Raw genomic sequence first — 14,842 nt, forward strand, 5'->3', positions numbered from 1 at the left:
AGAAAGAAACGTCACCCCAGCGTGCGCAGCCACGGAGCCATAAAGTTTTAGTTTTAAAGGAAAAAAATACTTGCAAAATTTGGTGTTTTCGAAAAGCTTAAACTTCTGCAAAACAACAAGGAATCATCAGAAAGTGCGAGACGCTGAGCTCTGTCCTCGAGGGGTAGATGGTCGGGAGGCCTGAGAGGCTTCGGGGTTCGGGGGTGGGGGGCGCGGAACCGGGGGCTTTGGGGGCGCGGGGCGGAGACGCAAGGGGCGCGGCACCTGGGGACGCGCGGGGCGGAGACGCGAAGTGCGGGGGTGCGCGCGGCGGAGACGCGCAGGGTGAGGGCGGGGCGCGCAGCGTGGGGGCCGGGACGGGTGGGCCCCAGGGGCTGGCCGTGGGGCGCGCATTGCGGGACGCGCGCCGGGCGGGGACGCGCAGGATGGCGAACGGGACGGGGGTGGGGAGGGAGGCGGGGACGCGCAGGGGGACGGACGGACGGAACGGGGAGGCGGGGACGCGCAGGGTGGGGCGCGCCGGTGGGCCCACGGGACTGGCCGCGGGGCGCGCGCGGGGCGGGGGCGCGCGGTGCGTGCGGAGGCGCGCGGGGCGGGGGTGCGGCGCCGCCAATCCCAGACAAAGGCCGCCCCGTACATCATGTGGTGCCGGGAGGAAGTCGCCTTGTTGTCTTTCCTCCCGCAGCCGGACCCGGGCGGAGCGATGCGCGGAGACCCCCGCGCGGACGGCCCACCCCGATGAGGCCCGCGCCCCCGGCCGCGCCGCTGCGCCCCCGGCCCGATGGCGGCCCCGCGCTGGGACCCGCTGCGCAACGACTCGCTGCCGCCCACGCTGACCCCGGCCGTGCCCCCCTACGTGAAGCTCGGCCTCACCGGCGTCTACACCGCCTTCTACTCGCTGCTCTTCGCCTTCATCTACGCGCAGCTCTGGCTGGTGCTGCGCTACGGCCACAAGCGGCTCAGCTACCAGAGCGTCTTCCTCTTCCTCTGCCTGCTCTGGGCCTCGCTGCGGACCGTCCTCTTCTCCTTCTACTTCAGGGACTTCGTGGCGGCCAACGCGCTCGGCCCCTTCCTCTTCTGGCTGCTCTACTGCTTCCCCGTGTGCCTGCAGTTCTTCACGCTCACGCTCATGAACTTGTACTTCACGCAGGTGCGTGGGGCGAGCGGGAGGCGCCCGCGCCTGGCAGGTGGCCGAGCGCGGCGCGCGGTGCGCACGGGGCGGTGGGCGGGGGGCGTCGCGGAACCAGGGCGCTGAGAAGGGGGGCAGAGGCACTGGTTCGGGGGCGTCCGAGCCTCTTCTACCTGCCTGCTGGCCTGTGTCTCTCAGGTGATGCCCTCCCAGCCCCGAAAGAGGTGGAGGAGGCCGGCGCGGGCTGGAGGCCGCCTGTGAGTCTCTGCTGCTCCCAGCGAGGCACCCTCCGAGGGGGGTGGGGCCCTCGCCACGCAGGACGTGGGCAGCATCTTCTTGCACAAGGCAGAGCTGGTACCGATGGCAAGCGTACCCGCCGGAGGACGGGAACTCTAGAATTTCTCCGCCGACCTCTGACCCCAGCCTGGAAAGGTCACCTGCATGCCTTTTTTTTTTTCCAATCCTCACCTGAGGATATTTTTCCATTGATTTTTAGAGAGTGGAAGAGAGAGGGAAAGACAGAAATATCAATCAACGTGAGAGAAGCACATGGATTGGTTGCCTCCTCCTGCGGGGTGGGCAGGGAGAGGCAAGGGGAGCCTGCAACCCAGGTACTAGGTTCATGCCCATTGGTCTGCAGGCTCTACCCACTGAGCCAAACTGGCTAGGGCCAGACTGGCTTTTTTGAGTGACAGCAGGTGGGAGGGGCGGGCCTTGTTTGGATGGGACATTCACAGCCTCCAGCCTGGAACCCCCCTGAGCTAGGACTGGCTAACTCCCTCCCCAAAGTGCCACACCCGGCCCCCTGAGCTGCTGCAGCCGGGGTCAGGCCCACGCGTGCGCCCGGACATTGACGGGGGTGCTTTTACAGGAGTCATTTTATGGGGAGTGTTGTTAATAAGCTAATGGGAGAACATGCCGTGGAGTTAATGAAAGTGGAGTCTTTGTAAAGTACTTGGCAAACACTTGTGTTTCGCGTGGCATAAAGTTTAATAACATGGCCACTGCCACATCCTCGCCGCCTCTGCTTCTCAGGTGATTTCCAGGCACGAAAATGTCCGTTTCCACAAGGACTCTGCCCCAGGGCAGGGCACCACCCAGCATGCCCCCTGCCGAGGGTAATTTGAGAGCTGCCTCACGGGACAGCCAGCGTGGCTCAGTGGCTGAGCGTCGACCCATGAACCAGGAGGTCACCGTTCAATTCCCGGTTGGGGTACATGCCCAGGCTGTGGTCTCGATCCCCAGTAGGGTGTACACAGGAGGCAGCTGATGAATGATTCTCTCTCATCATTGATGTTTCTCTCTCTCTCCCTCCCTCTCCCTTCCTCTCTGAAATCAGTAAAAGTATTTTTTTAATTAAAAAGAAAAGAAAGATAGAAAAAGGATAGATTTCACTGGTGTAGTGGAAGTCCCTGACTAAAAGTTTGGAGGACATAGCATCTGTCCTGTTTTTAGTAGCTATTATATCAAAATGGATCTACACCAAAGCCTTCTTATTAGTCCTGCGTATCAGCATATTTTCCAGTCCACGAATAAATGTGTATGATCTCTCCAAATACTACTTTTTAAAAAGACAGAATATTTTTACTAGAGGCCTGGTGCATGAAATTCGTGCACTTGGGGGTGGTCCCTCAGCCCAGCCTGCGCCCTCTCGCAGTCCAGGAGCCTTCGGGGGAATGTCCGACTGCTGAGGAGGTTGGGAGAGGCTTCCACCACCACTGCTGCACTTGTCAGTGTGAGCCCAACTTCTGGCTGAGCGGCAGTCCCCCTGTGGGAGCACACTGACCGTCAGGGGGAGGCTCCTGCGTTCAGTGTCTGCCCCCTGGTGGTCAGTGCGCATCATAGCGACTGGTCGTTCCACCGTTTGGTCGATTTGCATATTAGCCTTTTATTATATAGGGTTGGGAACTGGAGGAGGAGCATTAGGAGCTAAGTGTGGCCGTGGCCGTGGTGACTGCGATGGCCGGCTGGTTGGCGTGTGGCCTGGACGAGGACAGAGATGGCCTGGTCGTACAGGAGCCATCAGGAAGAGGGAGTGCAGGGGAGCCCGGTGCCTTCATCACTTTGGGGCAAGAAGAGGAAGAGGAGAGGAAGGGAGAGGGAGAGAGAGAGAAACATCCATGATGAGAGAGAATCATGGATCGGCTGCCTCCTGCACGCCCCCTACTGGGATCGAGCCCGCCACCCAGGCCTGTGCCCTGACTAGGAATCAAACCTGTGACCTCCTGGTTTATAGGTCGACGCTCAACCCCTGAGTCACGCTGAGTCGGCCAGAGCCGGCCTTGCTCACCGTGGGCTGTGACAGGCCCCCAGGCCTGCAGGTTTGCGTAACTTCTGCAATGTCAGGAGGAAGTGCGCACAGAGGAACCTCGGGAGAAAATAGCAGATGTGTCGGGCGTGCCTAACTCTTGGGCACTGGAGGTTCCCTTTATGCTCGAGAAAGCGCCCGTGTCACAGCTGAGCAGTTTGTGCCCTTGGAATCGTGGTTGGAGATGACTGGCAGCAGCAGCAGGGGCGGCATGCAGTGTCCCCAGGTCCTCCTCCATCGCATCCTCACAAAAACCCACCCGGACTGTTACTCATCCCCTTTTACAGCCGGTTTGGCTCCGTGGATAGAGCCTCGACCTGCAGACTGAAGGGTCCTGGGTTCGATTCCCAGTCAAGGGCAGGTGCCTCGGTTGCAGGCTTGATCCCTGGCCCTGGTCAGGGCGGGTGTCGGAGGCAGCCAATCCATGTGTCTCTCTCACATCGATGTTTCTCTCTCTGGCTCTCCCCCTCCCTTCCACTCTCTCTGAAAACCAATGGAAAACTATCCTCGGGTGAAAATTAACAAAAAAAATAAAAAAAAATGAGGGACTTGAGGCACAGAGAGGTTAGGTAATGGTGCCAGAACCACACAGCTGCGCATTGGTGGGGCCAGGATGCGAAGCCAGGGGAGCAGCCCCAGCGCCCACACTCTTGGCATCTCTAGATGCCCCCGTGCCGTAGGTGGACACAGCTGTGGCCCGTATACGGTGGGCCGCCACGCCTCAGGGAGGACCATGACAGAGAGCTGTGTTTCGGCGTCCACACGTGGCAGACATGTCACGAGGGGTTAGCAAACCGGTTGCAGAAGGGTATGGAGACCAGGCAAGATGGGGGCGGGTGTTGTTTGTGAATGAGAGTGGGTGTGGGCGCCCGCCGCCTGTGTAATAACGCCACGTTCAGGGCCTGTGCTGGGGGTGGGGGGGGGAGTCCCGAGCGGCGATGTCATCTCCGCGGTGTCAGCTGACTGTGTCCCCAACCCGCCATATGTCCTGTCGTTGCAGGTGATCTTCAAGGCCAAGTCGAAGTACTCTCCAGAGTTACTCAAGTACCGGTAAGTGCCGGGGGTTCCCGGGGGAGCAGGTGAGCGGCTCCGCGGGGGCCGCCCCGACAGGCGGCAGGTTCCTGGGGTGAGTGTGCACGAGTGTGTGTGTATGTGTGTGTGCGTGAGCATACACAAGTGTGCGTGTGTCTGTGTGCACGAGTATGAGAATGTATGAGTGGGTGTGTGAGTGCATGTATGTGCAAGTGTGCATGTGTGAGTGTGCATGAGTGTGTGTGTGTGTGTGAGTGTGTGTGAGTGTGGGAATGTATGTGTGAGTGCATATGTGAATGTGAGTATATATGTGTGACTGTGTGAATGTATGAGTGTATATGTGTGTGTGAATGTATGTGTGTTTATGTATGTATGTATATATGTACGTGTGTGTGTGTGTGAATGTGTGTGTGAATGTACGTGTGAGTGCATATGTGAATGTGAGTGTGTGAGTATGTATATGTGGGTAGGAGTGTGTGTATGTGAGTGTATGTGTGAGTGTGATAGAAATCTCCAGTCAGGAGTCTGAAATCTTAGTTGGAAATGACGGAGGAAGTGTGGTCATTGGGAACTGGAGGAGGAGCGTTAGGAGCTAAGCGTGGCCGTGGCCGTGGCCGTGGTGACCGCGATGGCCTGCTAGTTGGCACGTGGTCTGGACAGAGATGACCTGGTCATACAGGAGCCATGGCCGCAGGAAGAGGGGGTGCGGGGGAGCCCGGTGCCTTGGTCACTTCGGGGCAAGAGGAGGAAGAGGAAGAAGAGGAAGCAGGGGCTCCCCGGGACGGCTCGGAGCGGGAGGCGGCGGGAGCTCAGGTTGGGGAGATGGCGCCGCGAGGGTTACACCCTTGAGCTGGCGAGTCGGTCGTGGGCCTGAGAGATCGGGGTTGGCGGGGGACCGTGGACCCCGTGGAGGAAGCCGTTTTCTAGAATTTGCTGTTGGTGAAAGGAGAGGCTCTGGGTGAGGAGAGAGGCCACAGCCGACGGGCGTTGCTGTTACTTAGTGTTTTCAGTTGATGACACCGAGGCTCACGCAGGTTGATGTTGCCCGGGTTCCCAGGGGGCGGGTGGTGAGCTGCTCGTGGAACCAGCTCCGAGCTGAGCCCGTGCTCCGGGCGCGTCCTCGTTCACGGTGACGTCCGTGCATTCGGTCCTCAGGCCGCCCGGGGCCGGGCCTGGGGCTCCAGAGCTCGGGCACCTTCCTAAGGCACAGCCTGCGATTCGAGTCCTGGACCGCCCGCCTCCAGAGCCCACCACTGAAGTGTTTGTCGCCCGGCCAGTGTGGCTCAGTGGTTGAGCGTCGACCGATGAACCTCCTGGTCACAGTTTGATTCCTGGTCAGGGCACATGCCTAGGTTGCAAGCTCCATCCCCAGTGTGGGGCGTGCAGGAGGCAGCCAGTCAGTGATTTTTCTCTCATCATTGCTGTTTCTCTCTCTCGCTCTGTCTCCTTTCTTCTCCGAAATCAATAAAAATATATTTAAAATAAACTAACAAAAAAGCCCTAGTTGGTTTGGCTCAGTGGATAGAACATCAACCTGCGGACCAGAGGGTTCGAGTCCAGTCAAGGGCAGGTAAACCTCAGTTGCAGGCTCTTCCCCTGCCCGGGCCCTGGTCGGGGGCGTGTGCAGGAGGCAACCCATCGATGTGTTTCTCTCACATCGATGTTTCCCTCTCTCCCCCCTCTCCCTTCCTCTCTAACAATCAGTGGGAAAATATCCTCGGGGGAGGATTAAAACGCAGACAAACAGAAGTGTGTGTTAACGTTGGCACGTCCTGCTTCACCATGAAAATACCAGTGTTCTTCCAGATTGGCCCAGACTGGGCAGCTGTGGTGCCCTAACCTCTCCCCCTGCCAGGCTGCCCCTGTACCTGGCCTCGCTGCTCATCAGCCTGGTGTTCCTGCTGGTGAACCTCACCTGCGCGGTGCTGGTGAAGACGGGGACCTGGGAGAGGAAAGCCATCGTCTCCGTGCGCGTGGCCATCAACGACACCCTCTTTGTGCTGTGCGCCGTCTCCCTCTCCGTCTGCCTCTACAAGATCTCTAAGATGTCCTTGGCCAACATCTACTTGGAGTCCAAGGTGAGGGTGCAGACGGGCCCCCAAGAGCCGTCCTTCTCCCGGGTCTAAAAATAGCGGCCGGGTCCGTGCTCTTCACACCTGACCTGCCAATGATTAGCCACACGCCGCGGCGGCCCAGACGGGGAGGGACGGAGGCCACTGAACTTGGTGTGCGAGGCGCGTTCCGTGTGGGGGGCTCGGGGCAGCGGAGCGTGCAGGATGGATGAACTCCTGGCCTGGAGGGGCCATGGTTGTAACCACCGTTTTACTCCATTTATTTATTTTTAAAAATACCTTTTTATTGATTTCAGAGAGAGAGGGAGAGAGAGAGAAACATCAGTGATGAGAGAGAATCATGGGTGGGCTGCCTCCTGCACGCCCCTCACTGGGGATCAAGCCTGCAACCCGGCATGTTTCCTGACCGGGAATTGAACCATGACCTCCTGGTTCATAGGTCGACACTCAACCACTGAGCCACACCAGCCAAGCCTTTTTTTTTCTTCCATATTTATTGTTGAAAGTTTTACATGGATCCTCCTACCCCCCCCCCCCATTGACCTCTTCCAGCTCATTCCCACCTTCCCCCAGGCCCTCACCACCCCATTATCTGGGTCCACGGGTTATGCATATATGCACAGAAGTTCATTGGTTGATCCTCTTCCCACCCACCCACCCAGCCTTCCCCCTGAGCTATATTATGCTAAGCAAAATAAGCCAGTCAGAGAAAAGCATCACATGATCTCACTCCCGTGTGGAATCTAAGGAAAAAATAAGCTGATGAACAGACCCAGAGACATGGAAGCACAAAGAGACGGTCAACCAGCCACCCGCCTTTCCTGTTCTGGCAAATGGCCCAGGTTTTAACCTGCGGGAGGCACCTGCACATCCACTCCCAGGCTTTGCAGTGTCTGTGGGCAGCTCACCGGGGGTTTTAGGAAGGGCTGTGGGACGCGAGGTCGGGGCAGGGTCTGCGGCCCGAGGGGGGAGGGGTCGGGGAGGAGGCTGGTGTCCGCACCTGGAGTGGGCGCGCCCCTCACGGCTCCCGCGTTGCAGGGCTCCTCCGTGTGCCAGGTGACCGCCGTCGGCGTGACCGTCGTCCTGCTGTATGCCTCCCGCGCCTGCTACAACCTGTTCATCTTATCCTTTTCTCAGAGCAAGAACATGCATTCCTTCGATTACGACTGGTACAACGTGTCCGACCAGGTCAGTGGGCGCGACGGGGCGTCCCCTGCGGCATCCCACGTAGCAAGAGTGTGAAGTTCTTTGCTTTTGCTGCCTAAACAGCTGGGTGACCTTGAGAGTCGCCTGTGTGGGAACCGCATCCTCATCTGTAAGACGGATGTAGTACCTGTGAAAGCAACACACACACACACACACACGCCCTTTCTCCTTACAGTTCATATGCTTCCGTAGAAATGGAAATGGTCTTACTGGAGGGTGAAATTTGCACAGGTAAAACCAGTTATATTTAGTTTTTGAAAATACATGAAATTACAAAGTTAGACTTTTTTAAAATATATTTTATTGATTTTTTTACAGAGAGGAAGGGAGAGGGATATACAGTTAGAAACATCGATGAGAGAGAAACATCGATCAGCTGCCTCCTGCGCACCTCCTACTGGGGATGTGCCCGCAACCAAGGTACATGCCCTTGACCGGAATCGAACCTGGGACCCTTCAGTCCACAGGCCAACGCTCTATCCACTGAGCCAAACTGGTTAGGGCTAGACTTTTTTTTAATGGCGCACGAGTACCAATAGCGTTTGAGGAAATCTAGACGAAGGGGACTGAGGACATTCAGGTGTTCGTGAAAGCTCATTTTCCCAGTGGTCTCACTGTGTTTCTCTCTTTGTAATCTATTCTGGAAATGCATAAATTATAAAGCAGATGAACAAAGGTCGTGAGATATCATCTGGCATCCTTGTTCACAGAAGCTCAGAAAAATCGAGAATGAGTTTGCATTCTCTCACCTGACACATACTGCTTCTCCGGCCCCGGACAGAGCTGGGGATATGAGAGAACAGACTCCCTGCCTCCCTGCCTCCAGGGGTTGTCGGCCTCTGAGGGAGAGAAACACACAGAGAAGCCATCGCAGTAAAGAAATATATGTACTTTTTTATTGATTTCAGAGAGGAAGGGAGCGAGAGAGAGAGAAACATCAGTGATGAGAGAGAATCATTAATCAGCTGCCTCCTCCACACCCCACACTGGGGATTGAGGCCACATCCTGGGCACGTGCCCCGACTGGGAATCGAACCCAGGACCTCTTGGTCCATGGGACGATGCTGAACCACTGAGTCACCACAGCCAGGGGAGCTTATATAACATTTAAAATATGACCACCATTCTTTACATTCTGCAGCTTTTACGGGATAGTTATTTATAGAGACTGTGTGTTGCAGCCCGTAGAATCTAGGAGCAAAACATGTGGCCACGTGTGCCCATGTCATTCGTGTGGACGGAAAAAGAACACGGAGCCGTTGAGACATGTTGTAGATGGAATGCGAGATGCAGAGTTTCTGCAGAGCGAGCGGGCGGTTAGCTTTGGCTGCCGCGCTTCGAGGCGACGGGAGAGAGAAGGAAAAGGATGGGCTCTTTGCAGCTGACTTGGGTGCACTGTCTGTCTTTCCTATTTCCTCGGCCCTCGGGCCCTGGCTGCACCCCTCCCTCCCTCCACAGGCGGACCTGAAGAACCAGCTGGGAGACGCGGGGTACGTGGTGTTCGGGGTGGTCCTCTTCGTGTGGGAGCTCTTGCCCACCTCCCTGGTCGTGTACTTCTTCCGCGTCCGAAACCCCGCCAGGGGCCTGGTGAGTAGAGGAAACCGCTTGGTGTCTGCAGGAAATCGCGCCCCGTTCCAAGCGCAGGTGGACCGTGAGCCTTTTTCTCAGCTTGTCCATCGAAAGCCGCCTTCAGCCTGTTGTGATGTGGAACGTCGCCGTGTTTCACGGAGCCTTTTGGACCCTGGATTCCTAAGCCCTCTGAAGGGAAGGCTCCCACGCGCGTTTCATGAGGCCAGCGTTGCCCTTATACCGAAACCAGACAAACGCCAGAAAGAGACCATCCCATAACAACTTTGTTTCAGACTCTGTTGGTTGACATTTTTTAAATTTTTAAAAAATATGTTTTTTACTTATTTTAGAAAGGAAGGGAGAGGGAGAGAGAGAGAGAAACATCAATGATGAGAGAGAATCATGGCTCGGCTGCCTCCTGCACGCCCCACACTGGGGATCGAGCCTGCAACCTGGGCACGTGCCCTTGACCGGGAATCGGTTTATAGATTGACCTCCTAGTTTATAGATTGACACTCAACCGCTGAGCCATGCTGGCCTGGCTAATGTCATTCTTTTAAATTGCTGGGAATGCCCACATTATTATTATACAGGTTTATATGCAATTTGGGACCATCTCGCTTGGCTAATCTGGGCGTTGTCTGGTTTTTCGTCTCGGGGTTCAGACTGTGATACGTCACGGTTGTCAGCAGAACTCTGAAAGATGTCCACGTGGTAAAAGGAAGAGAACCTCCTCAGAATAAAAGCAGGAGACACGTTCTGCAGCGGAATGGGGGGGCCTCTGCCCAGAAGAGAACCACCTTGCTTCCCCTTTGCCCGTGAGCCCCGTGTCCGAGGCGCGCTGACCAGTCCCTGTCTTTCCAGACCAGTCCGGGCATGGTCCCCAGCCACGGGTTCAGCCCCAGGTCCTACTTCTTCGACAACCCTCGCAGATACGACAGCGACGACGACCTTGCCTGGAACGTCGCCCCTCAGGGACTTCAGGGAAGGTGAGCCCTCGCTCAGGCTGGGGAAAGAGTCTGCTGGATTGATTCTTAAAGGCTCGTTAGCTTTTTAAAAATATATATTTTATTGATTAAAGAGAGAGAGGGAGAGAGAGAGAGAAACATCAATGAGGAGAGAATCATGGATGGGCTGCCTCCTGTACGCTCCCCACTGGGGATGGAGCCTGCAACCCGGGCATGTGCCCTGACCGGGAATCAAACCGTAACCCGTGACCTCCTGGTTCATAGGTCGACGCTCAACCACTGAGCCCTGCCGATTAAGGCCTAAGCAGTTTATAGGTAGGAACTCAAAAACGCCCCATGGGGTAGTCACAGATGATAAAGCAGGCACAGACCTGCAGGCAGCGAAGGATACCCACTCCGCGTTAGGATTCAGATCGCTCGTTGCTAGGAAATTGTGTTACCCCCCGTGATGGGTTTGTGGCTCTGGGATCACTGGACCTGCGGGCTCTAGAGTTGAGTAGGCTGTGCGTGGACCTCTCGCCGCTGCCCGGAGCACTGGCTTGTGGAACAATGGGCTTCAAGAAGCCGCCTTAGCCCTAGCCAGTTTGGCTCAGTGGATAGAGCCTTGGCCTGCAGAATGAAAGGTCCCAGGTTCCATTCTGAACAAGGGCACATGCCTGGGTTGCAGGCTCGATCCCCAGTAGGGAGGCGTGCAGGAGGCAGCCGATCCATGATTCTCTTCCATCATTGATGTTTCTCTCCCTCTCCCTTCCTGTCTGAAATCAATAAAAATATATTTTTAAAAAAGAAGCCATCTTAAGAATCCTCGGAATTGTCGGTGGTTTACACAGAGTCATTGATAGTAAGGTCAGTGTTTCACGTCGCTGAAATACCCCTTTTTCTCTTGAAGTTTCGCTCCCGACTACTATGACTGGGGACAGCAGACGAACAGCTTCCTGGCACCAGCGGGGACTTTACCTCCGGACCTGGTAGTGGATCCTGGCAAGCCACGCCATGGGTAGCACCAGCTAACAGCTTTACGGAACATTCCTCGGTTGAGCAGCTTGAGAAAAACGGACGCAACGAAAGCTGAATCTTTAGGGCACTTTTCCTCACGAAATAGGACTTGATTTTTATCGGTTACAGGTTTCTCCTGGCTCCCTAGGGCTAAGCAATAATGTAGATCAACACAACCTGATTTTAGTACTAAGAAGGGAGCCCCGGCCGCCTGTTTCCAGGGGTATAATTTAAACTTTAAAAATTCTGTACTTTTATAAAAATGTATTTTATATAACTTAAATAATAATGCTAAACTATACTAGGGGGTTTGGAGGTTACTGTAATACAGGTTCTAGTTTGCACAGACATTGATGCATAATTCACTTTAAAAAGTATAGATGCCCCAGCCGGTTTGGCTCAAGGGATAGAGCGTCGGCCTGCGGACCAAAGGGTCCTGGGTTCGATTCCGGTCAAGGGCACGTACCTTGTTTGCAGGTTCCTCCCTGGCCCGGGGCCCTGGTCCAGGCTCGTGCAGGAGGCAACCAATCGATGTGTTTCTCTCACATCGATGTTTCTCTCTGTCTTTCCCTCTCTCTTCCTCTCTCTCTAAAAATCAATGGGAGGAAAAATAAGAAAAGTATACAGTGTATGGTCTGAGGGTTCTTCAAGGCTTTTGGACGAATGGGTTTCTCAGATCCCTACCTTTCCAGGTCCCTTGGATTCTGAGCTCTGCGCTGGGCGACCCTCCTGACAGCGCCCAGGGTGAGAGGTAGAAGGTAGCAGAGTATCAACTGACCACCTAGAGGTCACGGGCTCCTTAGAGGTTGTTAAGGTCCAGGGAGTGGATGCCAAGAATCTCAGTGTTGCCCAGGGTTGGGGATTCCTTCTCAGGAGGACACTAATGTCTGCACCCAAAGGATCATGGGAAGAAGGTGGACAGAGTTGACTCCTCTGCTGGGTTCAGAGATGTGGCCTTGTTTTTCAGCCCAAAGACGTGTGATATCCACTCATTGCCTCGGATGGCAGCAAGAAGGCACCTTTCCCAGTCCACTGACCGCCCATGACATTGAAGGAACAAGGAGAGGGTCCCAGAGGGGGTCAGTAATAAACACCCCGGCCCTGGAGCCACAAGACTGGAACCCCAACAGGGTTCCTTCCATTTCCAACCGTATTTAAAAGTGCCCTTTATTTTATGTTAAATATATTTGTATTAGTTTCAGAGAGAATGGGAGATGGAGAGAGAGAAACATCAATGATGAGAGAATCGTCAATCAGCTGCCTCCTGCTACGCCCCCCCAGTGGGGATGGAGCCCTCAACCCTGGGTATGTGCCCTGACCGGGAATCAAACCCGCAACCTCCTGGTTCATAGGTTGATGCTCAACATTGAGCCACGCCAGCCGGGCAGTGCCCTTTAAGTCACTCTGAAAGTGCCTCTGGAAGCTGTGTGCTTCGTGCTGCTGGTAGGAGAAGCCCTCGATACTGCCTCTCATGACGCCACTCGGTCATGCAAGGGACATGCTGCAGACAACTGCTTCTACGCCGTCTCTCGTGTAAGTGAAACACGGTGTGAAATACTGGTTCTCCAACCACAAGTGCCATTCCAGCACTCCAAGATAGATTTATTTATGTGACATGTAATATATATGATAATTGTATATCCTGCAGCTGGAAAACCGCCCCCTTCCGGGAAATGGCCCCATTCATGCATTCACTGGGTGATTCCTGGGATGGAACCCGCAACCCTGGCGCACTAGGACCATGCTCCAAATGAGCTACTGGCCTGGGCAATGGTAGATGTGTTTTTTAAAAACACAGTGAGATTTAACCCCAAATAAGTAAACCACCCATGTCTGACCACCAAAAAAATAAAAAAATAAAAAAACAGTGATAAAAATATCACTAAGATCCTATAATGATTATACTCATCCTATGATATATAAACACTTGGTTATTCTGTTATTACTGGCAGGAAAATGGAAATGCCCAACATTATTTGGTAAAAGCCATAATCTCTTTCGGTGATAAAGCTGCTAGTATTTATATGAACTATTATTTTTTATTGGAAAGGATAAAACGTGCCTAATTTTCTCGTCTCCCCCTTTAAAAAGGTGACGCTGAAGCACAAGTATTATAAGCACAGCCAGGACGTTAAGAACTGTCAGGCTGTTTTCTCCTGTAGTAAATGGCCATGTTCACCCTGTGATGTGTTGCAGATTGGGATGGAAAGGAAGGTTAAGTTTCCTTAGTTTCCTCATTTACATGCTGCTAAGTCCAGCAACAGAGCGACTCAGATACTAAAGGCTCAGAGAAGGCGAGGAATGGCGATTACTGTTCTCAAGTACCCCAATGTCCTTTTTTTAAATTATTAATACACTAGGGGCCCGGTGCACGAAATTCGTGCACTGGGTGTGTGTGGGGGGGTGAGTGTCCCTCAGCCCAGCTTGCCCCCTCTCACATACTGGGAGCCCTCAGGCGTTGACCCCCATCACCCTCCAATCGCAGGATCGGCCCCTTGCCCAGGCCTGACGCCTCTGGCCTAGGCGTCGGGCCCGGGCAGCGGGGACCTGCAGTGGCAGCGGGGGGCGCCGTGATCGCGCGGGCTCCGACCCTGCCCCTGCAGGATGCCTCTGGCCTAGGCGTCCGGCCCGGGCAGCGGGGACCTGCAGCTGCAGCGGCCCCGCGATCGTGGGCTCCGCTTTAGGCCCAGGCAAGGGACCCCTAGCTCCTGGGACTGCCAGCTTCGACCGTGCCCAGCTCCCATCGCAGGCTCCACCCCTACTTTCTGCTATCACTGGCCAGGGCGGAAAAGGCACCTGATTCTCCGATCATGGCTGGGGGGCAGGGCAAAGACGGCCCCAGGGCCGCCTTTGCCCTGCCCCCAGCTCTTAGCTCCCCCCTGTGTTTCCGATCACTGTCAGTGGCAGGGGGCTTCTTCCTGCTTTCCCTTTCGCCTCCCTGCATTGTGCCTACATATGCAAATTAACCGCCATCTTGTTGGCAGTTAACTGCCAATCTTAGTTGGCAGTTAATTTGCATATAGCCCTGATTAGCCAATGAAAAGGGTAGCTCGTACGCCAATTACCATTTTTCTCTTTTATTAGTGTTGATTTTTATGGATTCCAGAGAGGAAGGGAGAGGGAGACAGACAGAAACATCCACGGTGAGAGAGAATCATGGACCGGCTGCCTCCTGCACGTCCCACACTGGGGATGGAGCCCGCAACCTGGGCATGTGCCCTGACCGGGAATTGAACCGTGACCTCCTGGTTCATAGGTCAATGCTCAACCACTGAGCCATGCTGGCCGGGCCACAGCCAGTTTTGGTGGATCCTGACGCTTCAGTGTTAGAGATCTTTAGAAAACAAACAAACCTGCCAATACAAAATTGGGCACTAAAGTGAGGGAAAGACGAACTTCAATAAACGATGCAGAATGACCGGGTAGTCATCTGGGAAGAACTCGGTTGCATCCATAACTTATACCTTAGGCCAGAATATACTCGAAAGGAATAAAAATTTAGGTTAAACACACACACACACACACACACACTAAACCATAAAAGTTCTAGAAGAAAGTACAG

At 54.9% G+C, this 14,842-nt stretch overlaps 1 protein-coding gene across 4 annotated transcripts; it reads left to right on the plus strand.

The window, feature by feature from the left end:
* Positions 1–526: 526 nt before the first annotated feature.
* Positions 527–11,866, plus strand: GPR137B (G protein-coupled receptor 137B). 4 transcript variants are annotated; one of them, XM_059677739.1, is made up of 7 exons: positions 535–1,150; positions 4,438–4,487; positions 6,325–6,547; positions 7,679–7,729; positions 9,206–9,334; positions 10,181–10,305; positions 11,174–11,866. In XM_059677739.1, exons 1-7 carry the CDS (start codon positions 782–784, stop codon positions 11,283–11,285), a joined length of 1,059 nt encoding a protein of 352 aa, XP_059533722.1. In that variant the 5' UTR covers positions 535–781; the 3' UTR covers positions 11,286–11,866. The 4 variants fall into 4 exon arrangements, with proteins under 4 accessions (XP_059533724.1, XP_059533723.1, XP_059533722.1 ...); XM_059677738.1 differs by having other exon boundaries at positions 541–1,150; positions 7,580–7,729; XM_059677741.1 differs by lacking the exon at positions 9,206–9,334 and having other exon boundaries at positions 527–1,150.
* The last annotated feature ends 2,976 nt before the right edge of the window (positions 11,867–14,842 follow it).

The sequence above is a fragment of the Myotis daubentonii genome, chromosome 20, assembly GCF_963259705.1.
Source record: "Myotis daubentonii chromosome 20, mMyoDau2.1, whole genome shotgun sequence".
NCBI classification, from domain to species: Eukaryota; Metazoa; Chordata; class Mammalia; order Chiroptera; family Vespertilionidae; genus Myotis; species Myotis daubentonii.

Coding starts and splice junctions, on each gene's coding strand:
- GPR137B (XM_059677738.1), top strand. CDS start 782: ATGGCGGCCCCGCGCTGGGACCCGCTGCGCAACGACTCGCTGCCGCCC. Junction 4,488..6,324: donor CCAGAGTTACTCAAGTACCG/GTAAGTGCCGGG, acceptor TCCCCCTGCCAG/GCTGCCCCTGTACCTGGCCT. Junction 10,306..11,173: donor CCTCAGGGACTTCAGGGAAG/GTGAGCCCTCGC, acceptor TTTCTCTTGAAG/TTTCGCTCCCGACTACTATG.